This window comes from Drosophila busckii, chromosome 3R (assembly GCF_011750605.1).
Source record: "Drosophila busckii strain San Diego stock center, stock number 13000-0081.31 chromosome 3R, ASM1175060v1, whole genome shotgun sequence".
Classification (NCBI taxonomy): domain Eukaryota; kingdom Metazoa; phylum Arthropoda; class Insecta; order Diptera; family Drosophilidae; genus Drosophila; species Drosophila busckii.
Window position 1 is genome coordinate 20,558,323 of NC_046607.1, and position 20,692 is coordinate 20,579,014.

General features: G+C 38.3%; 8 protein-coding genes across 12 annotated transcripts; 3 read left to right on the top strand and 5 right to left on the bottom strand.

Annotated features, from left to right (window-relative positions):
• Positions 1-4: 4 nt before the first annotated feature.
• On the bottom strand, positions 5-3,796 carry LOC108604142 (4-hydroxybutyrate coenzyme A transferase). Its single transcript, XM_017993451.2, has 5 exons — positions 3,319-3,796; positions 1,228-1,620; positions 766-1,170; positions 438-704; positions 5-373 (listed from the first exon to the last, which is right to left on the bottom strand). The coding sequence occupies exons 1-5, from the start codon at positions 3,494-3,496 to the stop codon at positions 186-188; spliced, it is 1,431 nt and encodes a 476-aa protein (XP_017848940.1). The 5' UTR covers positions 3,497-3,796; the 3' UTR covers positions 5-185.
• A 445-nt stretch (positions 3,797-4,241) lies between these two features.
• Positions 4,242-6,051, top strand: LOC108604642 (serine protease easter). Its single transcript, XM_017994191.1, has 4 exons — positions 4,242-4,512; positions 4,743-4,939; positions 4,996-5,185; positions 5,241-6,051. The coding sequence occupies exons 1-4, from the start codon at positions 4,452-4,454 to the stop codon at positions 5,969-5,971; spliced, it is 1,179 nt and encodes a 392-aa protein (XP_017849680.1). The 5' UTR covers positions 4,242-4,451; the 3' UTR covers positions 5,972-6,051.
• An 88-nt stretch (positions 6,052-6,139) lies between these two features.
• Positions 6,140-7,288, bottom strand: LOC108604643 (charged multivesicular body protein 3). Its single transcript, XM_017994192.1, has 3 exons — positions 7,150-7,288; positions 6,790-7,030; positions 6,140-6,711 (listed from the first exon to the last, which is right to left on the bottom strand). The coding sequence occupies exons 1-3, from the start codon at positions 7,192-7,194 to the stop codon at positions 6,314-6,316; spliced, it is 684 nt and encodes a 227-aa protein (XP_017849681.1). The 5' UTR covers positions 7,195-7,288; the 3' UTR covers positions 6,140-6,313.
• Positions 7,289-7,396: 108 nt separating this feature from the next.
• LOC108602159 lies at positions 7,397-9,608 on the top strand. The gene is made up of 6 exons (XM_017990191.1): positions 7,397-7,703; positions 7,793-8,050; positions 8,107-8,247; positions 8,307-8,446; positions 8,512-8,642; positions 8,702-9,608. Exons 1-6 carry the CDS (start codon positions 7,458-7,460, stop codon positions 9,181-9,183), a joined length of 1,398 nt encoding a protein of 465 aa, XP_017845680.1. The 5' UTR covers positions 7,397-7,457; the 3' UTR covers positions 9,184-9,608.
• A 1,090-nt stretch (positions 9,609-10,698) lies between these two features.
• LOC108601787 (GTP-binding protein Di-Ras2) lies at positions 10,699-13,639 on the bottom strand. 5 transcript variants are annotated; one of them, XM_017989713.1, is made up of 4 exons: positions 13,527-13,639; positions 12,381-12,701; positions 12,128-12,313; positions 10,699-12,072 (listed from the first exon to the last, which is right to left on the bottom strand). In XM_017989713.1, the coding sequence occupies exons 2-4, from the start codon at positions 12,549-12,551 to the stop codon at positions 11,725-11,727; spliced, it is 705 nt and encodes a 234-aa protein (XP_017845202.1). In that variant the 5' UTR covers positions 12,552-12,701; positions 13,527-13,639; the 3' UTR covers positions 10,699-11,724. The 5 variants fall into 5 exon arrangements, with proteins under 5 accessions (XP_017845202.1, XP_017845205.1, XP_017845206.1 ...); XM_017989716.1 differs by having other exon boundaries at positions 13,574-13,589; XM_017989717.1 differs by lacking the exon at positions 13,527-13,639 and adding an exon at positions 13,373-13,388.
• Positions 13,640-14,074: 435 nt separating this feature from the next.
• On the top strand, positions 14,075-14,442 carry LOC108602593 (metallothionein-1). Its single transcript, XM_017990731.1, has 2 exons — positions 14,075-14,207; positions 14,298-14,442. Exons 1-2 carry the CDS (start codon positions 14,186-14,188, stop codon positions 14,399-14,401), a joined length of 126 nt encoding a protein of 41 aa, XP_017846220.1. The 5' UTR covers positions 14,075-14,185; the 3' UTR covers positions 14,402-14,442.
• A 1,461-nt stretch (positions 14,443-15,903) lies between these two features.
• Positions 15,904-19,225, bottom strand: LOC108604598. The gene is made up of 4 exons (XM_017994134.1): positions 18,562-19,225; positions 16,565-17,095; positions 16,311-16,505; positions 15,904-16,251 (listed from the first exon to the last, which is right to left on the bottom strand). Exons 1-4 carry the CDS (start codon positions 18,875-18,877, stop codon positions 16,034-16,036), a joined length of 1,260 nt encoding a protein of 419 aa, XP_017849623.1. The 5' UTR covers positions 18,878-19,225; the 3' UTR covers positions 15,904-16,033.
• A 77-nt stretch (positions 19,226-19,302) lies between these two features.
• On the bottom strand, positions 19,303-20,439 carry LOC108604599 (40S ribosomal protein S29). The gene is made up of 3 exons (XM_017994135.1): positions 20,337-20,439; positions 19,798-19,897; positions 19,303-19,735 (listed from the first exon to the last, which is right to left on the bottom strand). The coding sequence occupies exons 1-3, from the start codon at positions 20,396-20,398 to the stop codon at positions 19,727-19,729; spliced, it is 171 nt and encodes a 56-aa protein (XP_017849624.1). The 5' UTR covers positions 20,399-20,439; the 3' UTR covers positions 19,303-19,726.
• Between the last annotated feature and the right edge of the window lie 253 nt (positions 20,440-20,692).

Below are 20,692 nucleotides of genomic sequence, written 5' to 3' on the forward strand. Positions count from 1 at the left end.
TTTTTTTTTTGTTTTATTTATATAAAAATTCTGTAATTTTCTAAATGTCGCAATTACTGAAAGCAAATCATTTTTGGGGACAGAGGGAATGCACTTTGACTGTAGAAAAATTAAAAATTCTGTTTGACTGAACTTGAACTATTGTAACGTAACAGATGCCAGCTGGATTCGTTGTCGTTGGTGCCTTAGTTGGGACTGGGCTTGATCTTAATGCGCTCCACGCACTCCTTCTCCAGTGCCTCACGATGCTTAGGATCAGCAATTTGTATGAGCTCGTACATGCGTTGACGTACGTTCTTGCCAAACAACGATGCTATGCCGTGCTCCGTGACAACGTAATGAACGTGAGCACGTGACGTAACAACGCCAGCGCCTGTAAAAAGACAAATGGTTTATTAAGCTCGAAACACTCGATAACGATTATAATGAGGACTTACCTGGTTTGAGTGTAGGCACAATTTTGCTTTCACCTTTGTTGGTGGTGGAGGGCATGGCAATAATGGGCACACCCAGTCCATCAATACCTTCGGCAGCGCCGCGTATAAAGTCCACCTGACCACCAAAGCCAGAATAGAAACGTGTACCAATAGAGTCTGAACAGACCTGACCAGTCAGATCCACCTCAATGCAACTGTTAATGGCTGTCATGCGTGGCTGTTGCTTAACAATGCTCGTGTTATTCACATAATCGATGGCATACATTTCTAAAATATATAAAGAGATAACTGTTAGTTGAATATATACATTGAATATGGCTCAACTCACCAATAAAGGGATTGTTGTCAACAAAATCATAAAGCGGCTGATCACCAATAAGGAAAGAGCCTACAATACGGCCCTGATGCATCTTCTTTTTGCTGTTGGTCACGCAACCCTTCTTGACTAGCTCCACAACGCCATTGGCAAACATTTCAGAGTGTATGCCCAGATCCTTGTGGTTGTGCAGTGCGTTCAACACGGCATCGGGTATGCTGCCAATGCCCATCTGCAGCGTAGCGCCATCCTTAACCAGATTCTCTGCAATCAGTTTGCCAATCTTTTGCTCCACGGCGGATATTTCACCAGTTCCATGCTGTGGCAGCGGCTCGCACACCTCAGTAGCAAAATCGAAATGTGATTTGTGTATGATGGCATCGCCGAAAGTACGCGGCATCTTTGGATTAATCTGAGCTGTTAAGCAGACACATTAAGTTCGCTATTGCATCAACTATTTCTCATTGTACTTACCAATTATAAGCTTGGAGTTCAGCAATGCGGCGCGCACACAATCCACGCTTGTGCCGAGCGAACAGTATCCATGATTATCTGGCGGTGAGACATGTATAAGTGCCACATCGGGTTTCACAATCTTCTTGTAGAACAGCTGTGGTATCTCATGCAAAAAGATGGGCACATTATCGCCACGACCTTCGGCCACCGCCTTGCGCACATTGGCGCCCATGAAGAATGAGTTTGAGCGGAAAATATCCTTATACTCCGGCTTGCAGTACTCGGCAGGACCTTCCGTATGCATATGGCATACAGTTATATTATTCAGATTGTTGCACTTGCCATGCATTGTCATGGCATTCAGCAAGGCAACCGGCGTTGCCGCAGCGCCCTGAGCGAAAACAGTGTCGCCTAAAAAATAGAAAAATTTTAGCAAACTATAAATACACATGCCGGCAAACAAAAAGCGCAAAAAATTTGTTTTTATAAATAAACAACAAATATGAGTGTAAGCCAAAGAATGGCAAAACAATGTTTTTACAGTGAGCACTTCGTATCTTACCAAGAATCTATTTTTGTTATAGATTGCAAAAGCAATGACCTCAAGTATCTTATAAATTTATACTCGCTCAAAAAGACAAATTAACGTTGTGCACAGTGAACGCAAAGCAAGTAATAATGTTTAATGATATATTGTTTTTTTCTTAAGCAAACACTACTGTACTTTCACTTATGTGCTATACAAACTTGCAAACTATCGAAGTATCTCCCAATTAAAGTGTTTGCCAAAACGTGTCAACATAAAAATAAAACGAATTTGAGACAGATAAACCAACTGGCAAAAAAAATTCCAATTGAAATGACGTCGTATATGTATGCATGTTTCATATCTGTATTTTATATACATATGTATGTATCTGATTAAATGCGCGTGTTTGGGTATTTGGCTAAAATTAGAGATACTCATTTATATATTGACTGCGTATCTATGTTGTATGTCAATATGTAATTTATCAATTATTAGCTTGTATTAGCTGCTGATGAAGCCATAAAATTGCAACAAACATGCATAGATAAACTATATAGGTTTATTTGTTGCTAAATTCATATTGGTTTCGTTTTTGTTGGTTTGTTAAATTTTGAGCTGCTTGCGCAACGCTCAATTGACATTAATTAAATCAAAGCCATATTAACACCCAACACACAATTTAGCAATTTGCGTTATATCGCGCAGAAAGAAAAACTTATCAAATCATAAAGCCACGCCCCAAAGGCAAATAAAGTTCATTACAAAGCTTGTCAAAACAACAACTGTACATAATTATGCATATTAAAAGTTCTAGCTTTTCATATGATTGCATAAGCTGTACATCTGTACATCACAATAAGTACATTATTAACATGCATATACACATGTACATAGTTTAGTTAGTCTTATCAGCACAGCTGTCACAGCGGGGCCGGTTCTACTGCTACTAACAGACCTGTTTGTTTGTGTGTATATGTATGTGTGCGTGTGCACTGCTGTTTTGTTCCACATTTCCTCCCTTGTCTCTTAAGCTCAGCTCGCCAGCGGACGCGCTAGAGAGCAAAGTACAAAACTTATAAAGCGCAGGAGCATATTCAAAAACATACGCACACACTTGCAAATTCATTAATGTGTGTATTGTGCTTGTGTTTGGATATTTACGCATGTATGTTTGTAATTGATAACTCACTTGCTAAATCACGCTCAATTGATTTCTCTGATCTTCTATTTACATACACACACACATACATACATATATACCTACAATAGCTACTGAACAAAGTTCCTAGACTTGATATAAATATTTACATATATAAATATGTAGTTTAAACTAGACACATGCTTGCACGCTTACACTTGCTGCGGGTAAGCATTTACATGAACTACGCCATTTTCTCCATATCCCCACCCCTTGGCCTCAACGTGGCCCTCGTTTTATTTTGTTTTTCTCTGCCACAACGTAACCAAAGAAAACTACATCATTTTCTATTGCAATTATTACATAACGCAGAATATTTTGCACGTTTAGTCGCCGCTGACAGAGGAGTGTGGGGTGAGGGGGAGTCGCTAGATAAACTTACCAGATTTAATGCAGGAGACGGCTTCCTCGGCTGAAACAATTGGTGGCTCGCGAGGCAGCGGATGCGATAATTCACGCACATAGGTAAAGTAATTGTTGTGGGTGGCCGCTGCATTTGCAGACGCAACTTTTAGAAGTTTGTTGACTTGGCCAACGCGGCGCGTTAGTCGCAGACTCATTGTTTTAGTATAAAATCAAACACACGCTGAGGTTCAGTAATAAAAGGATAGACCTTGCTATCAGTAGTAGGACCAGCAAGATGAAGCTGGAGCTCTATTGATGTTTTTCTTTTGCTTTTCTATCCGCCGTTGCGTCTCGCCTGGCATACACGACCACAAGTTCTCTGTAGTAAATGTCTTTACTCTCCAGCGGCACTGTTACAACTGACATGAAAGCTGCTGAGAACGCTGGGCAACCGTTCAACTTTCGATCGATCGACGCGGCGCTCTCCTGCAGCAAACGAGAAATTTAGGGACCTAAACAAATATTTTACTAAAATTAACTAAATTTTAAACAATGTTTTGTCTAAAATTTAGTTAATTTGGGTTTTTTTTGACAATAAATCCAATGTTGCATCCAGGGCTGAAGAGATATCGTTGGTACGTTCGATAGTTGCGAAAATAAAATATCTAAAATCGTTTGCTTTAATTCTTTAGAGGCTGACAATTTAAATCGATTAACAATATGATTGATACAATAAACACATATTTGGATTATTTTGGTTGTTAATTGTTTTTCAAGAAATTGTGCTTACTATCGATACTTTGTTAGACGTTCAATATCGATAGGTGATAATTTGTGTCTAGGTAAATCATCGATAAGTTTTTCTAAGAATTGCGGCACATTATATCGAAACAGAAATATGACAAAACAAGCACAGAGTAAAGCTTTGTAAGGTTTTCGCACTTAAGCTAAACTTAAAGATCAGATTGAGCTTAGTTGTTTGCCGAGCCTTAGCTAAGAGAGGCATCTTCACCCGCTCTGCTCAGCTGAAAGGGTTTTAATGGGAATTCCGCTTTAATCATTGTTTTAACTTAATTATTGTGTATATTGTTAACTGTTTCTTAAATAATTACTTAAATATTATCGCAAAGCAATTGACGACGTTTTGAACGAATATAAGCTAATTGCAAAATGTTTAAAATAATAACAAGTTGCGTATTTTTGGTACTAGCTGTAAATTTGGCAAAAGCACGTAAGTAAATAGAATACGCAAGAGACGCAAAACAACAGAATAAATTTATGCGTTATGTATGTGCATAAGGGGGACAACGGAGGCCCCACAAATCAAACAAATATTATATATTCAAAAACCTGTTTATCTTTGTATCATCATAGCAATATCAACTTAATTTGTTAATTTAAGCTTTATGATAAACACTTAAAAACATGTCATCATTTGTTTCATATCTTCCCGCCCCAAAGAATTCTATTTTCCAAATGAAGCAGCGCAAATACCTAATTACGGACGCTGCATTACGCCAAACCGGGAGCGTGCACTTTGCATACACTTGGAGGACTGTAAATATCTTTATGGACTTTTGACATCCACGCCCTTAAGAGATACGGACAGATTATATCTAAGTCGCAGTCAGTGTGGTTACTTTCATGGCAAAGTTTTGGTAAGTCAGATTAAATAGCATCATCGCCACCATTAATATTTAAATAATTTCTGTAGATTTGTTGTCCGGATCGTTATCGGGATAGCACGCCCGTCACAACGGCGCGTCCCCCAGCTAACACAACAAACACGAGCCTCCTACCCCTGCCAGGCCAATGCGGAAATATATTGTCTAATCGCATTTACGGCGGTGTAAAAACCAAGATTGATGAATTTCCCTGGATGGCGCTGATCGAGTATACAAAAGGCATAGACTTTGTAAGATTTTAAATAGTCTTTTTCTAATGATTTCTTATCAACAGGCAGTGGTAATAAGGGTCATCACTGCGGCGGCTCACTCATCAGTAATCGTTATGTGGTCACCGCATCTCATTGCGTCAATGGCAAGGACCTACCCGCTGACTGGCGATTGAGTGGCGTGAGACTGGGTGAATGGGATACTACCACAGATCCGGATTGTGAGGTTGATGTGCGTGGAATGAAGGATTGTGCGCCAGCACATTTGGATGTGCCAGTTGAACGCACCATACCACATCCATCGTACGATCCTTTTTCAAAGAATCAAGTCAACGACATAGCTCTTCTACGTCTTGGTCGCCAAATTGAATATACGGACTTTGTACGTCCTATTTGCTTGCCTTTGGATACAAATCTACGTGCAGCTACTTTTGATGGCATCTCTATGGATGTGGCAGGCTGGGGCAAGACGGAGGAGCTATCGGCTAGTAATTTAAAGCTCAAGGCAGCTGTTGATGGCGTCACGTTAGATGAATGTCAGTCGGTCTATACACGTCAGAGTATTGTGTTGGAGAATACACAAATGTGTGCCGGTGGGCAGGAGGGTGTGGACTCGTGTCGCGGTGACTCTGGCGGCCCACTTATTGGTCTAGACACAAATAAAGTAAATACATATTACTTCCTAGCTGGTGTTGTCTCATTTGGGCCAACGCCTTGTGGCCTGAATGGGTGGCCAGGAGTTTACAGTCGCGTGGGTGCGTTTGTGGATTGGATACAGGCTACATTAGAGCCTTAGGAATCAAAACTAGATTCATTTGAGTATATGTATTATATATTGTTACATTTAATACAAATTAAAATATGCAATAAATAATAATTATGTAAAGTTTGTAAATGTTTACGTTAAAACTCGTATAGTCCAAAATAAATGAACTCAACAATTGTACACTTAAAGATTAATGCATCAATTATACAATTTTTCGTTTTGTTTTTATAGTTACTTCACTGCCAGTTTTAAATTATAAATTAATTTTTTTTAGCTGTGGGTTAGCGGCGTGCTATTTTAAACAATCACAAGCTAGAATTTTTGCATACTAATCTAAGCATTAGCTATCAAGACACTCTCATAGCAATTATTTTACGAGCGTAATGATGCCAAGCGGCTTTGCATCTCCTGCAGCTCTTCGCCGTCATCATCCTCTTCTTCCGCCTCTGCTTGGACTGCAACTTTGGGTACAACAGCTGGTGTCTTGTCGGCAGGTGTTGCTTCTGGTGGTAGTGGTGCCTCCCCGAGTTTGCCGTCCGTAATTTCCCAGAGTACCTTATCGACCTCCTTGGCTGCCTCCTCCTCCAACTCCTCAGCGTCTTCTAGTGAATCCATTGTTTCATCCAACATTTCTTCAATTATGCCCGCCTTCATCATTTCCTTGGACATGTCACGCATTATACCCGCCAGCTCGGGATAGCGTACAAGACTCTGCATGGCCTGCATGACTTCTGTGGACTTCTGCAACGAGCCCGCAACTCGCAATGTAGCTGCAATTGCATAAAAGGTAATTAGTGCCAATTGGATTATTTCTACAAAGTATGTACTACTGTAGTATTACTACATACCCAATTGGTTTTTCATCTGCATTTGTACAGAGTTGAGATGCGCCTTGGAGGTGTAAATACGATTGACGGCTTTGCGTGCATTAACTATCTCCTTGGCAAGTATAAGGCAGGTGTCCCGATCATTCTTCTGCGCTGCTTGCTTTAGAGAGCGCTTCACTTTTTCCTCCTCCCGCTGTATGCTGCGTATCTGCCTATCCAGCTGATTGCCCTCTTTGCGTATCTTGTGCGTCCATTCTTGCACCTAAAAACGGTAATTTGACACACTTGTAGAAAACAAAACAACTGGAACATGACATCATTTCATGGCCATTGGCCTTGCAAAGGCGCAATAAAAAAAACTGCACTAAAACCACGACTAACCTGCTCCTTAGGATCCTTGCTGGGGGTTTTGCCAAATAGGCCCATTTTTACACTTCGTATAGCGTTTAAGCTATATTATTATTATTTAAACTAAAATATTTAGTTTGCCTCTACTGAGTCATTATTTGTTGTGAGAAATTTTAACGTTGCCAGATAGCCGATTTTTTGTCAAATCTGATAGCTATCGCTTGCCGATTACGATAACAATAAATATATATATCGTCCCGCGCATCAGGTGTTCAGCTTGGCGAATTCATTAAGTGCTTAAGAGTTTTTTGTTAATTTTTTAAAAATAGTTTGAAAGCAAGATGCGTGCGAGTGCTGTAACGAGTTGTTTAGTGCTGTTATTTCATAGTGTTTGCTGCAAGGAGGATGCATGGATTGAACCACATGCATGGTCTGAATTGTCGGCGTCACAATCTAGAGTTGGAGATGCATGTGAATGCACAAGCGAGACGCTGGCGGGTAAATCAATTGCTGCAATTGATGATCAGCTAGCATTAACATACTTTAGGAAATTCGTCAACTCGTTATTTAGCCGTAAAAGCCTACAGGTAAGTTGCCCATGCAGACGATTGACAAATTCTGGGCGCATGACGTCATATGTTGTAATAACTTCGGCATTGTTTATTTGGGTAATTAGTATAGCGAAAAGACGAAGCTGTATAAAACGTCGCTGTTGTTTACATTGCTACCAGCACAAGTTGAACAACTAGAGACCGCAGAAGATGTGCGAGATATTGACATTGTGCTCAATAAAATATTAAATGAGATGAAGTCAATGCCATTATATGCTGATGGCAGTTCTGGTGATTATTTCTACACGCATCAGAGCATGGGAGTTCGCGCGCTCATAACAGATATATTCAAAGATCTGGCGCAGCTGCTTACGATCTCCGAGGTAAGGAAATACATGCGGCTGTTTATGGTTATAAAAACTAAAACGTGTTTCAACAGGTTAAATTCATGCTGGCTGTACTGTTTACAATTTTACTAGTCTGGTTTGTGCACAAACGCTATCGCTTTTCAGTGCTTATCATTGTTATAAGCTTTGTGTTCCTGTATGGCTACTTCTATACCTATTTGGAGTGCAATAGAGTACGTAACCAAGGATGGGGGGAAATGCTTTTGCTTATTTACAAGTGAACTTTTTGTAGAAACTGGAGGTTGATGCAATGCTAGAAGTAATTGATGATCATCAGAAGAATACGGATACAAGCGAAAAGAATTGGTTTTCACGGATGTTCAGCTACTTTTCCAATGAGTCACCAGAAACGCAACAGAAACGGAAGCTGCAGTAATAATTATATTTTATATTTGGTAGTTGTACATGTTTTTATTTATCTAATTTTCTCGTTATAGCAAAGCAAGCAGAATTCAGCTGCCTTATTGCCGGCCAGATCATGTGTTTATTATGTACACAAGTGAAATATTTATTAAGCAAATTGAAATGTTATTGGAAAAGACAACGCAAACGATGTCCACCTTGAATTGTAAGTCAATCATAACTCTCTAAGGATTATAAGCTTATATACTGACCTTCTCATTACAGCTCAATTATCCTGGCCTTTCAACTTAATTGCGCCTTTTGCCCTAGTCGCGTTAATAGGTTACTTGCTTAAATTAACTTTCAAGTATATAATAAGTCCAAAGGTATGGATGGGTTTCCTGCACGGCCGTCCACAAGCGCCAAGAGCGAACATAACGGAAAGCATTGCTAACGAAGCAACTGGAGATCGTCTGTCGGGTGATAATCTTAAAATGTTGCTAAACGTTATCACTGCTACGAATAATACACAAACGCAGCAGCAATTGCCACAAGCAGTCTCAGGCGTCCAGGAGGTTTTGGAGCTTGAGTTTATAGAAGCCGTAAAGACAAGCAAAGCAGAGAGTTCGCCGGAGTCAAAGTCAAAGTCGAAGACAAATTCGAGCGAAAAACTAAATAGCAGTTCATCCTCTGTAGATTTAGCTCAAGAAGCTGGCTTTACATTTGTGGCTGATAACAAAGATGTTGAGGACATAGTCAGTCTTTAGTACCGCTTAGCATCTTAGATTGTATTAAGTGTAATGTGCGTGATCATATATTAATCTGTAGATTCCAAAAACCAATTGATATTTTGTCATAGTTAAATTATACTTTATTTAAATTTTTACGTGTACTTATTTCATTTCATGCACGATTATTATTATTATTATAAGTTTAATCTCCAACAATAAGATTTTCATTAAGTGTCAATAGCAGGCCTCTCAAAACAGTATATTATATATGTTTTTATTCTTTCATAGTTTTACTAAACCAACGGCCAATTTAAAATCGTACATATGTATACCAATAATGTCATTTGTTAAACTAAATTTTTCATATATATATTTACAACGTATTTGCGATTAGCATTGAACATTCTGTCTGTTATGATTTTTTGCATATATGAAAATGTAAGCATAAACAACTAATGCGCTGTGGTGTATATATAATAATAATAATTAAATTTTAAATGTATATTTTTAAAAAACAAATTACAAATTAATTCGGTGTAAATATATTTATTCGTTGTATTATAAATTATGCCTTTTGTTAAATACATACACTTACAGTTGTCTTAAAATTATGCGTTTATTTTTAAACATTTAATGTGCCACTATTGGTTTTTTGTATTGTTCACACTTTTAAGCCATAACCAGAGTTTCGCTGTCAATCTAACTAAAAATAATCTACTCAACTAAGCGGTTAATCTAAACTAAATGTTACGCTGGCATTTGGTTATTATAATTATTTTGTGACTTTTACTATGGCGAACAGAAAACAGAGCATTGTTCTAAAATTGTTATTTTGAAAATTCTTATACGCAAATTGGTCCGCTATTAAAAATCTTTGTAATGAATTGAAATTTTTTTCCCACTACATAAAATTTAACAATATATGTGTAAGTATGTAATATTATTTTGTTTATTTAGTAGGCCCTTTGTATTTTCTCTCAGAATATACTGAGTGCATAAGAAATGAGCAGGGTTCATAATTAATATAATTACTTTTCAATTATGTTCGCCTTGCAAATAAGCGAATTACACAATAGTTTAACAAAGACTTAACAAATTTTGAAACATATCCGATCGGCTAGGGTATATAACAATATAAGAAACTAATGCCCCTACACTCGTTTTAATATCAAGCAACAGCTAAAACGGCGCGAAACTTTAACCAACAATTTAAAATAGCGAATACCACAAGTGCCTTCATGTACTTATAATAAATATATTTAATAATTTTTTGTTAATATTACTAGGACTACGTTTTTCGTTTCGTTATTGTTTTTAAAAAACAGGCAACTTATATATCATCTTTGCATATGCATATGTGTTAACACTACGATTTCTAAATAAATAGCAAAAAATTGTGCTTAATTGCCAAAATGTCTGGAGTGTTAAGTGCTTTTGAATGCTCCAGGCCATTTTTGGCTATAACTTTGACTTAAGCTAAAATTACATTTTTCTTTTGCATTATTAACAAAGTTCAGCAAATAATTGTAAATGAATACATATTTCCCATTATACAATAAATATATATTTTGTATAAATAATGTACGTTCTATAAATAATGTTTAATTGGAATTCAAAGATAAATAAAGGTAAGCGTGTGTGTGTGTGTGTGTGTTGGTGTGGGTGTGTATGTGAGTATTATGTTTTACAATTATGTTTAACTTGAAACAAGCAAAGCTTACATATTTGTTGTTGGTGGTAAATAGTTATACAGCAATTGTTTGATAGTCTGAAATATATATATAGGCATTGCAGCACAGTGGTACGCAGCGTTGAGAAACTGTTTTCATTTTCCATGCCGCAAATGCACCATTAATTGTCTATATTAATTGTTGTATTTGTCCCGACTTTAAAGTCTTCTGTTTGTTGATGTTTTTTTCTCGATGTAAATACATATTGTTGGATCTATATAGTTTTAGTTTAGTTAAGTTTAGTTAGATAGAAGATAAAATTGTATATCTCGTAAGTAGGTACTTTGGCTTTCTTTAGATACATATGATGCTTTTGTTTTCTTGATGTAAATACATATGATTAATTATGCATGGCGCGAGTAGACAATGTATGCTAGGTTATGTTATGTACTTGATATGTATGCTGTTACGTTTCAGATGTAGTTTTTGAAATCAAGTGAATTAAAATATTATATATACATTTGAACATGCTCTATGTGTTTTTGCTGTGCATTATGGGGCGGGGTGAATGAAAGCATGATTTTTATCCGTTATGGTATTATCTATGTATGCAAAATATACTTGTAATGTGTTTGGCTTTCTAAATTCCATTTCTTTTGTTTATCAACTATAATTAATAACATAGTGTAAGCAGGCTGTTCTCTGATAACATCAGTCCCAAAGTGGTTTATATATGTATATTATATATTCATTAATATGTATGTGAATATGTGTTGATGTGTGCAATGTGTGTGTGAGTGTGTGGGATGAGCTTTCATTCTTTTCTTGTTTTTTTTTCTTTTGAGTACTGCCAACTGTCCCAAAATGCGAGTATTTGTCTATGCATCCTTTAAAGGCGTCCAACGCGTTACATAACACCGCACTTCTCCTTAACTCCACCGCTGCCACTCACACCTGCTTCGCCATTCTCATTCTCCGGTATAGCGCCATTGGTATCCTTGCATTTCTTTTCCTTCTTTTGTTTCTTTTGCTTTTTTGTATCCAACTGCAAGGACACAGTGCGAGTCTTTTCCATATTGAGTAGCTCCTGAAAGAGTTCGGTGACATTGTGATTGGTTTTGGCTGATGTTTCCATAAAGGATATGCCCCAAGTGGTGGCCTGCGCTTGTCCCTCAATTTGTGTAACTTCACGTAGCTCAGTGCTCTCATCGCATTTGTTGCCGACCAACATAACGGGTATGGAGATTACATCGCCCTAAAATTTATCAAATCTTGTCAAATGTTTAATTAAACAGCCATTTTGAGCTTACCTTAAGCTCCTTGATGAGCGCCCAGATGGGTCGCAGCTCCTCCAGACTCTGCTTGGAGCATACCGAGTAGACCAAAATGAATGCATGACCCTTGGATATGGACAGTCGTTGCATAGCCGGAAACTGATGTGAACCCGTCGTATCCGTTATTTGTAACGTGCAAATGTTCTTGTTGCAGCTGATAACCTGCAGTTGGCAACAAGTTTTTATATAATAGATAAACATAGCGTGCTGACTGCTAACTGCAACTGACCTGCCGGTAGGTGTCCTCAATTGTGGGTATATAGCTCTCACGGAATGTGCCCTTGATAAAGCGCAACACCAGCGAGCTTTTGCCCACGCCGCCAGCGCCAAAGACTACGACGCGATAATCGTTGCTCTGCTCGGGAGCGGCTCTAGTCACCTGGTTCTTTTGCTCACTCATCTTTTAGCTTTTGGTTCGTTACTGCTTTTGGCCAAGTATATGTGTTTATTTTAGAGCTTGGAGTTGGTATAGAAGGTGGCTAGTACGTTGCCCAGGGTTTAGTGATGCCTTTTACTTGAGCGCCATGCTTTGCTTTAGCTTCAGCTTTAACTGCAAAATGATTTAGAGGCAAAGCAAAAACACTTGTTAAAATGACTGCCAAACACGCACTGTCTTGTGGCAGGCTCAAAAGCACGTAACATATGCATGTAACATATGTATGTGTGTATTTTGCTAATTTTAGCCATGTGCCAAAACTGATTTAAGCAAAGATATTGATTTTTATTTTGTTGTCATGAGATCTGTTTATTGTTATGGGCCAGCGTCATTGCCAATATCAACTAACGACATTATTACATACACAACACACACAAACACATGCATATGAATGTTTGCAAGCATGTTCTATTACTGTCTGCGTGGGCAGCTTGGGCGCGACGCTAGCTGATTGGGGTTTCAGGTATCAACTCGCTCGAATGGACACACTCACACACATACACACTCACACACGCATATATACGCCTACACGCAGTATAAATATAACAGCTTTGAAGTGCAAGCGATTACAGTCATTGGAGCCAAAATAACCATTAGTTCAACCCGTACACACACATTCACACACAATGTGTCTCTATGTTTGTGTTTTTTGTGCACAAACTTTAAATTGTTCACTTCCGCACATTTAGTGCTCGGTGTTGCCACCTTGTCGCTTCCTTTTGTTTTGCTCTTTTGTTTTCCTTCACACGAAGCACCCACGCACACACGCGTCCACACACACATACACTCCCACATAATTTGTATCCGCTTCAGTTGCTATTTTCCTTATTTTATTTTGGCTTGGATTTATTGATTTTATGCGTGTTGCATTTTCACCCACACAGATACACACACACACACACACCCACGCACAGACATACGGCAGTAAATGTTGCATACTTTTAGGTTAGCTCAACAACAATTTAAATGCGTAAAATTTTATTTACGCTGCTTCTGCATTTCGTTGCACTTGAATTTCGTTGCTAAATCATAAGAGAAATTTAATTTAATGTTTAATAAGAGCGCTGCGCGCAAACAAGAGAGCGAAAGTGGGTTTGACAGTAACTGCTCACACCAAGATTGTCAAACTGCTACGACATTAACATTTTCGCCATTTGAATGTAAGCGAGAAAAAATTAAGTATACGATTGAGAGCAAATTATGAAAGTATTAGATTTGGGTAACAATTTATATATATTTTAAAGTCTTTTGTTAGCAGCTGCAACTGTTGGTCATAAACATTACAGTAACAGTGATTAACAATAACCGATACCGAAACGGTAAACAGCTGTAAGCCAGTAGAAAAATTCAAATTATCGCGCGTTTGTTGTGCGCACGACACTGAAATAAATTGCCGGCCGGGTTAACGTGTGCAAAACTGGAATTAAAACGCGCGCCCGCCGTGTGGAAAGCCTCGATTCGAAACAGTATAAAATCGAGCAACATCTCTGGTTTGTCATCAGTTGTGGTTTGCAGCAAAAGTAAAAGTGAGTCATTGACTTGAAGTGAAAAACCTTTCTTCGTTTCGTGTAAAAGTAAATAATCAAATTAAATACAAAATGCCTTGCCCATGCGGAACTGGTAAGAAATTGTTGCAAGGAATTGCAATACATAATCCTGTGGTGATAAATAAAATACAATTTTTTTGAATTTTTTTTTATCTTGTTTAAGGTTGCAAATGCGCCTCTCAAACTACTAAGGGTGGTTGCAATTGTGGAACCGATTGCAAGTGCGGCGGCGAGAAGCAAACCAAGTGCGGCTGCTCATCCAAGTAAAGACTTTGGCCCAAAAGTAACATGAAGCCAACTATAGAATTTAAAAGAATATAACTGTTTTGTTATGTTAAAGACTTTTCTTTTTTCAACTGTTTAATGTCTAATAAACCAAATTAAAAATTTAATTGAAACTATGAGCGACTATGATTATGTAAGCGAAAATGTGTTTTCTAGGTTGAGCTGGTGTCGGGTGTCTTTTTGCCATGAAACGAAATTTCTTTAATTGAAATTTAAAACCGATTTTCACTTGTGCGTTGCATTTTTATACAGTAATGTTTGTTAGCTCGAAGCCAAGGCAAGTGCGCCAGAATCTTCTGAGCTTATATTTTTACTTGTGTGTATCTTTTATGTATGCCATAGGCCAAGTAGAAATTTCACACCTTTCAACCTCCACAGAAGCATGTTAACGCATACACACATACGTATGTATGTATGAATGTATGTTTATCTACACCTTTATATTTAAACATAGGGCTTAATTGAGGCTAGTTGCTTGCAACTAAGACGCAGTAAAGTCATAAATAGATAACTATATACAATAAACGCTCGCACATTGTTGTCAGAAGCAAGTTTTGTTTGCTTGCATACAAATTATAATCTGACAAAACTGGCAATGGATGTTAATTGATGACAATTGACATATGCAACCGATCAATTGAAATATAATATATTAAGACTGAAAACGCTGCACCGCAGCATCATAGCGAGCTTTCACTGTACTTATATATACTATATATATGCAGTGGAAACGTAGATAAATTGCTTTTATTATCTGCGCCCCTGAGTAAAGCATGTACGCATTTTCTTTTGAATGTCTGTGTTTATGTCTGTAAGCCGGTGGACTGTTTATTTACACAAGTTATCAATTAAAGAAGAAGAAAAACAACAGTTGAACCATATATGTAGTTAAGTTATCATCAGTTATAATTGTGTGAATTGAGTTGTTTCCCATACTTTCAAACTAATAGGTACTGTTACATGGGCGTAGCCAGGATGTAATTTATGGGGAGGTGGGAGGTTTTTTTGCCATAGCTTGGTCAAAAATTATACGATTCTTGAATGGTTTGCAGTTTTATGCTTGTAATAATGCTAAAAATAAAACTGCATCATTATATTAAGGATTTTACAACTTTCAGATTTTTTTTGGTTTTTGAAAATTTGAGCAAGGGGTAACATCACGTTTATTGAATGCAGTTTTGTTAGATGCATCTTACGAGTCTAACAAAGGTTGAAACTATGCAATCGAATATAATTTCGCTGAATTACAGCTTATCAAAGATTAATATTTCCCAAAATGTTGTCCTGTTCTTTTTACTCTTGTCTGCGACAAAAACCTTTTAAATTATATATTTTTATGCTTATTTCACATAAAATGATGTAAAACATTTAAATCGAAATGAGTTATAGCTGGAGTTAAAGCTTTTCAAAGCTCAAAATTTAAAGAAGATATATGTACATTGTTTATTTAAATAAATGTATTTAAAAATTTTAAATATAGATAACAACAAGATGATGATGGGTGGGTTTGTTGAAAGGTGCGCAATACGTGAGGATTAAAAATTTGTGTGTATCTAAAGATTGCATGGACATTATAGCGTTAAGTACGCATATAATTTACTGTCTCTAGTTAATCTATTTGATAACAATATTTTGCGCTAGTCTCTTAACAAAGTCTACGTTTAAAAAGTTGGCCATAAGTGTTAACACAGACTTCTTGGGTGGACGACAATGTCGCAGACCCGCCTCCTGACAGCAAACATTGGGAAAGCAGTCCAACGTTGAGGTGCAGGCCTTTGGATGTAGATCAAAGATGGGCGGTGGCGGTGCGGTGCATTCCAAGTACTCAGTTACTAGATTAAAAATACAGAAAGCTTAGCAAAAGTTTATTAATTAGCCAAGTATTGCTTACAATAGTCAAATGAGCGCTTGACTTGCACTGGCGCCGTCTCCAGCTCTGGCTGTGAGGTGCGACAATAACGTCGGCGTCCATCTGGGCAGCAAACGCGTGGCCAGCAATCCATGTCTGTATTACACTCCTGCACATCCCACCAGAGCTCGGCAAGTGGGCGTGTTGGGCACTTGCGTGGTATTAAGCCCAGAATAGCTGTTGAGCATAGATTTAATTTAATGTGCTCTGTAGAATTTGAAATGTTATAAACTTACGTGCATGCGCTGTTTCCTCCAAAGGCTTGGCTACACCTGATACACAGCTGCTGGCGCCGAAGATATCACAGCAAATCTCATCCCTTTGCCAAACGGCGCAGTCTTTGTCTGTTTTGCAAATTTTAGGAAACAACTGAAAGCGCACCTCATGCTCCCGTGGACAGTTGAAACGTTGGCGCAAATTGCCCGCAGAGCGCTTATCCTTGTTATCCTTGCTGCTGTTCTTGTCGCTGGCAGCGCTGGGAAATGTAAGCGTGGGCAGCGCTATGCGAAAAGGTCCTTCAGTGCTTGTTGTCGTTGTTGTTGTTGTCGTATTAACAGATTTACGCTTGGGCTTGGCGGTTGTTGTTGTCTTTTGCTGCTTGCGATAGTTTAGCTTCTCCTCCTTGGAGCTGCTTGCTGCTGCTGTCGCATGTGTAAATTTCTTGGGTGGATGTGGTCGCGGACTCACAGCCACAACACTTTGCTGACCAAAGCTCCAGTAGCCTGGATTGAAGAAATTGAAGCCATTGGCTAGTCTGGGACGCGGCGCTATAAAAGATTCAAAATTCGTTGGTCATTACGGGTTCTGCTCCAAAAAGCAAACATTGCAAGAGCAGCAACTAAAGCGCACTTCCCGCCCCATAAAAAGCAAGTAAAGTGCTTTTGTTTTTCATATTTTTAATGCCACTGTAAGTGTATCTTTATGCGCCCGTTGGCGCTGAAGCGCAAAACTCGGTAACCCGACAACAATTCAACATCAACTATCTCCCCTTGCTTCATAGCTATTGCCAACTGTGAATTTATATATGCCCATTCACTCTATTTATGCCACAAGCTTACTATATGCGATTTTACTGACCTACTTATTCTATTGCAATATTCTCATGAATTAAACACATAAAACAAAAAACAATTAATATAAATTTTAGCTTAAAATGGCAAACCATAAAAAGTGGTTAGTTTTTTCACCAATCATAAATTATTTTTCCGCAAATTAGAATTGCATCTGGTACCAACTATTTTTCATTTGCAAGCGTTCACTGTATAATTAAAATGACACCTCAGATAATTAGCTTTTAAGTGTGCTAAAAACTGCATTGTAAATAACTTAAGTTAACAAATTATATAGAATGCACAAAAGCTTTCGTATGTTTGCAATTTATCTAGGCAAAAAAAATCTCACGCAAGTTAAAGCGTTAAAAGTGCTGCAATGTTAACAATAGAACGATTTTCCCATTGTTGAAGAAGCTGACGAAATCTAAGAGATTGTCATATCTTTTTTTATATTACATGCCTGCTTAAACTCAAGTATTAGCCACCCAATTGACTTGTATTAGCTTCGACGTTCATAAATCTCAATGACGGCAAACAAAACAAAAACTTAAAATTTGCGCATCATAAAATGCGCTAATTGTATGACAAGTTCAGGGCTCATTTGCCTAATTTGAAGGTGTAAGACTAAATTTTGCTTAGATTAATCAATATCCTTGATTAGGCAATCAAAAAGTTTAGTTGGGCCTTGGCTTAGCTGCAGCGTATTTAAATTTACAAGAGCATGAAGTTTGGTATATCAAGGTCTAAATGCAGCAGCGATTACAATGCGAATTTGAAAGACAAAGCAGTTGTTACACATTAAAGGGGGCAGAATATTGAAATTGATAGTTATTTAATTAACGTATGCTTTAAGTTCAAAAAATATAAACAAGCACATTAAAGTTTTAATAGCTTGCAGTTTGTATGTAGCCCCCCTCTTAGCTACGCCTCTAGGCTGCTCCAGTTATTGACACTGACATCGCATAATTATTGAACTGAACTCGCTTGTCTCAGACAGCTTCTGTTGTTCATGTTTAATGTTGTTGTTATTGTTGTTGTCGCCTTTACCACTCTTAAAAATTGAAAGCTAGGTCAGTGCCAAGCGTCTGCGTCAGCAGCAGCAACAAGTCGCTTGCCTTAGCAGCGGTCAAATGGGATACTTTATATGCAGGTGCATACAAAGTCCAGTTAATGCAACTTACTTGTTGTTGTTTTAGTAGTAGATGTTGTTGTTGTTGTGCTGCTGGTGGTTGTAGTGGAGCTAACGGGTCTGCGTCGCATAATCACCTGAGTACGCCTGCGCACAGTTTGCTCTGTGGTGGCTTTTGGAGCAGTTTCAAGTGGTAGCCTGTATTGTGTAACAGTGCGCGATCTGTGGCCGCGGGAGCGAGCACTGCCAGTGTTGTTGCCACTGCTGTGGATAAAGGCCTCGGTTGCAGCTTTTGTTGCATCATTTGTCGTGGCCACAATATAAACGCTACTTAGAAGTGGCAACAACAGCAGCGCTTGCAGCTTCATTTCTTGTTTAATTAAAGCGCAACTAGGTCAACACGCTTTTAATGTTTGTCTTTTTTACAGTTAACAGCGCGCGCATCTATGAAAATCGAATTCGTTAAACTACTTTGATTTTTTATGTTTAAATGTTAAACGTTCACTCAAGTTTTAATTGCGCATGCGACGCGCTTTTTTAGGCTTCAAGCAGCCGCGGTTCAACTTCAACTGGTAAATGTGCAAAAATGTTGAACTTTTTTTTTTTTGGCAGCGCAGCGTCTAAAACAGCTGAGCTCAAAGCGCAGAGCTGCGCTCAGAGAGAGCTAATTCGCTCTCAAACTGGTTTGCATTGGAAGCTTTTGCAGCAAGCGCAGCTTCGCTGGACTCCACTCCACTAACCCAATATAATAGAAATGAGGAAGTTGTTGCAGTTAATCAATAAACGGTTTTTGTTTTTTTGGATTTTCTTGTCTTGTTATAGTTTAATCACACGGAGATTTAAACATAAGCAGTGTTTAAACGCAGAACTCTTGCAAAATACTACAAGTTACAAATATTTCTATGTGGTATTTCAACCATACCCAAGATGTGAGCCTTGTGCCGTTCCTGTTTCTATGCACTTTATTTAAGTAACGATGCAGAACAGAATCTTTCTGTTTTGCATCTTTACTAGCCAGCAAGTGTGCTGTTGCGCATCCTGCAAATGTTCATGGCTTGTCCTGTCATTTAAATCTCCATATGATTAGGTTGTTGTTGCTTGTTGCTGTTGTTGCCGACATATTAATTTTAGCAGCCTCTTTTTTAGCAACTACTAAAATTAATATGCCGAATTGTTTGTGGAAGGCTGTGCGCACATCCTAATTTTGAAGCGGATGCTTAATCCAGCTATAGATGAAAAGGAGTTTATTAATAATGGTTGAGTTAGTGTTAAGCTTAGACAGCCTTACCTTCTTGAAGCCAATGTCGTTGGCGTACTCCCTGAAGCACTGACGGCAGATGTTCAGACCGTACTTACGGATCAGACCGTGACGGTTGGAGCAGGCACGGCTAAAATACAAACAATGCGCATTAGCTTTAGTCAGCAACTCTTGCTTGCTACAAATTGTATTACATTGCATATAATTTGTTGTTGTTGCAGCTGGCTGCCGTGCCACTCCCAATAAGCAAATGACAACTGACCAAACTGCAACATTTGCTTTAGCCGCCCTTAATTAAGGAAATTGTTAAAGTAGTCTCGTCACATATTTCCGTACTCAACCGGGGGCAAGCTACTGCGTGCAAAAGTAGGAAATTGCTACATACAACAAAATCAAGCAGGGGTGCTGGCTAGACACAAAGTAGCACCATGCGATATGGCACGATCGTGTCTAACCTCAATTTCACAAAGCAAATCAACAAATGCAATAAAATACAATATCAAAAGGCAAGCATCCATGCAAATTATATATCCAACGAAACAGAATTCTACGGGCTATCAAAAACTCACCAACATCTGGAGCCTTGGCCATATTTACGGGGATGCGAGTACCAGAGCGTAGCGAAACCCATGTTTGCGTTAGCGTTGGAAAATCGAAAAGAAAGAGAAAGAAGAAGATAAGAAACATGGCGGCATGTCAAAGTAGGGCTGTCAAGACCGGCGAGCAAATCAATGTGGTCAAGTTTCGAAAAAATACCAATACGGAGTGTGACCAAAGCATAAAAATTAAAACAGCGCCATCTATTAACCGAATTTCAAAGATAGTGCCACCTATTTTCACGTCTCTTAGGTATTCGCCCAGCCATTTGCCTGCTCAGAACCATCAGAAAAATACCAAATTAGTAAGCGCAGAGTGGCGCGAATTA

Bases quoted from the DNA above. Each gene is read 5' to 3' on its own strand.
- LOC108604142 (XM_017993451.2), bottom strand. From the start codon at position 3,496: ATGAGTCTGCGACTAACGCGCCGCGTTGGCCAAGTCAACAAACTTCTA. The intron at 1,621-3,318 runs GTAAGTTTATCT...TCTATTTTTTAG, and splicing joins CGTCTCCTGCATTAAATCTG to GCGACACTGTTTTCGCTCAG. The intron at 705-765 runs GTGAGTTGAGCC...TATATATTTTAG, and splicing joins TGACAACAATCCCTTTATTG to AAATGTATGCCATCGATTAT.
- LOC108604642 (XM_017994191.1), top strand. From the start codon at position 4,452: ATGTTTAAAATAATAACAAGTTGCGTATTTTTGGTACTAGCTGTAAAT. The intron at 4,513-4,742 runs GTAAGTAAATAG...CCCGCCCCAAAG, and splicing joins TGTAAATTTGGCAAAAGCAC to AATTCTATTTTCCAAATGAA. The intron at 5,186-5,240 runs GCATAGACTTTG...TCTTATCAACAG, and splicing joins GCTGATCGAGTATACAAAAG to GCAGTGGTAATAAGGGTCAT.
- LOC108604643 (XM_017994192.1), bottom strand. From the start codon at position 7,194: ATGGGCCTATTTGGCAAAACCCCCAGCAAGGATCCTAAGGAGCAG. The intron at 7,031-7,149 runs GTTAGTCGTGGT...TACCGTTTTTAG, and splicing joins GCAAGGATCCTAAGGAGCAG to GTGCAAGAATGGACGCACAA. The intron at 6,712-6,789 runs GTATGTAGTAAT...ATGCAATTGCAG, and splicing joins GCAGATGAAAAACCAATTGG to CTACATTGCGAGTTGCGGGC.
- LOC108602159 (XM_017990191.1), top strand. From the start codon at position 7,458: ATGCGTGCGAGTGCTGTAACGAGTTGTTTAGTGCTGTTATTTCATAGT. The intron at 7,704-7,792 runs GTAAGTTGCCCA...TTGGGTAATTAG, and splicing joins TTAGCCGTAAAAGCCTACAG to TATAGCGAAAAGACGAAGCT. The intron at 8,643-8,701 runs GTAAGTCAATCA...TTCTCATTACAG, and splicing joins AACGATGTCCACCTTGAATT to CTCAATTATCCTGGCCTTTC.
- LOC108601787 (XM_017989713.1), bottom strand. From the start codon at position 12,551: ATGAGTGAGCAAAAGAACCAGGTGACTAGAGCCGCTCCCGAGCAGAGC. The intron at 12,314-12,380 runs GTCAGTTGCAGT...TGCCAACTGCAG, and splicing joins TTGAGGACACCTACCGGCAG to GTTATCAGCTGCAACAAGAA. The intron at 12,073-12,127 runs GTAAGCTCAAAA...GATAAATTTTAG, and splicing joins CGCTCATCAAGGAGCTTAAG to GGCGATGTAATCTCCATACC.
- LOC108602593 (XM_017990731.1), top strand. From the start codon at position 14,186: ATGCCTTGCCCATGCGGAACTG. The intron at 14,208-14,297 runs GTAAGAAATTGT...ATCTTGTTTAAG, and splicing joins GCCTTGCCCATGCGGAACTG to GTTGCAAATGCGCCTCTCAA.
- LOC108604598 (XM_017994134.1), bottom strand. From the start codon at position 18,877: ATGAAGCTGCAAGCGCTGCTGTTGTTGCCACTTCTAAGTAGCGTTTAT. The intron at 17,096-18,561 runs GTAAGTTGCATT...AATCTTTTATAG, and splicing joins TACTACTAAAACAACAACAA to CGCCGCGTCCCAGACTAGCC. The intron at 16,506-16,564 runs GTAAGTTTATAA...TATGCTCAACAG, and splicing joins GGAGGAAACAGCGCATGCAC to CTATTCTGGGCTTAATACCA.
- LOC108604599 (XM_017994135.1), bottom strand. From the start codon at position 20,398: ATGGGTTTCGCTACGCTCTGGTACTCGCATCCCCGTAAATATGGCCAA. The intron at 19,898-20,336 runs GTGAGTTTTTGA...TTTGTATTTTAG, and splicing joins GGCCAAGGCTCCAGATGTTG to CCGTGCCTGCTCCAACCGTC.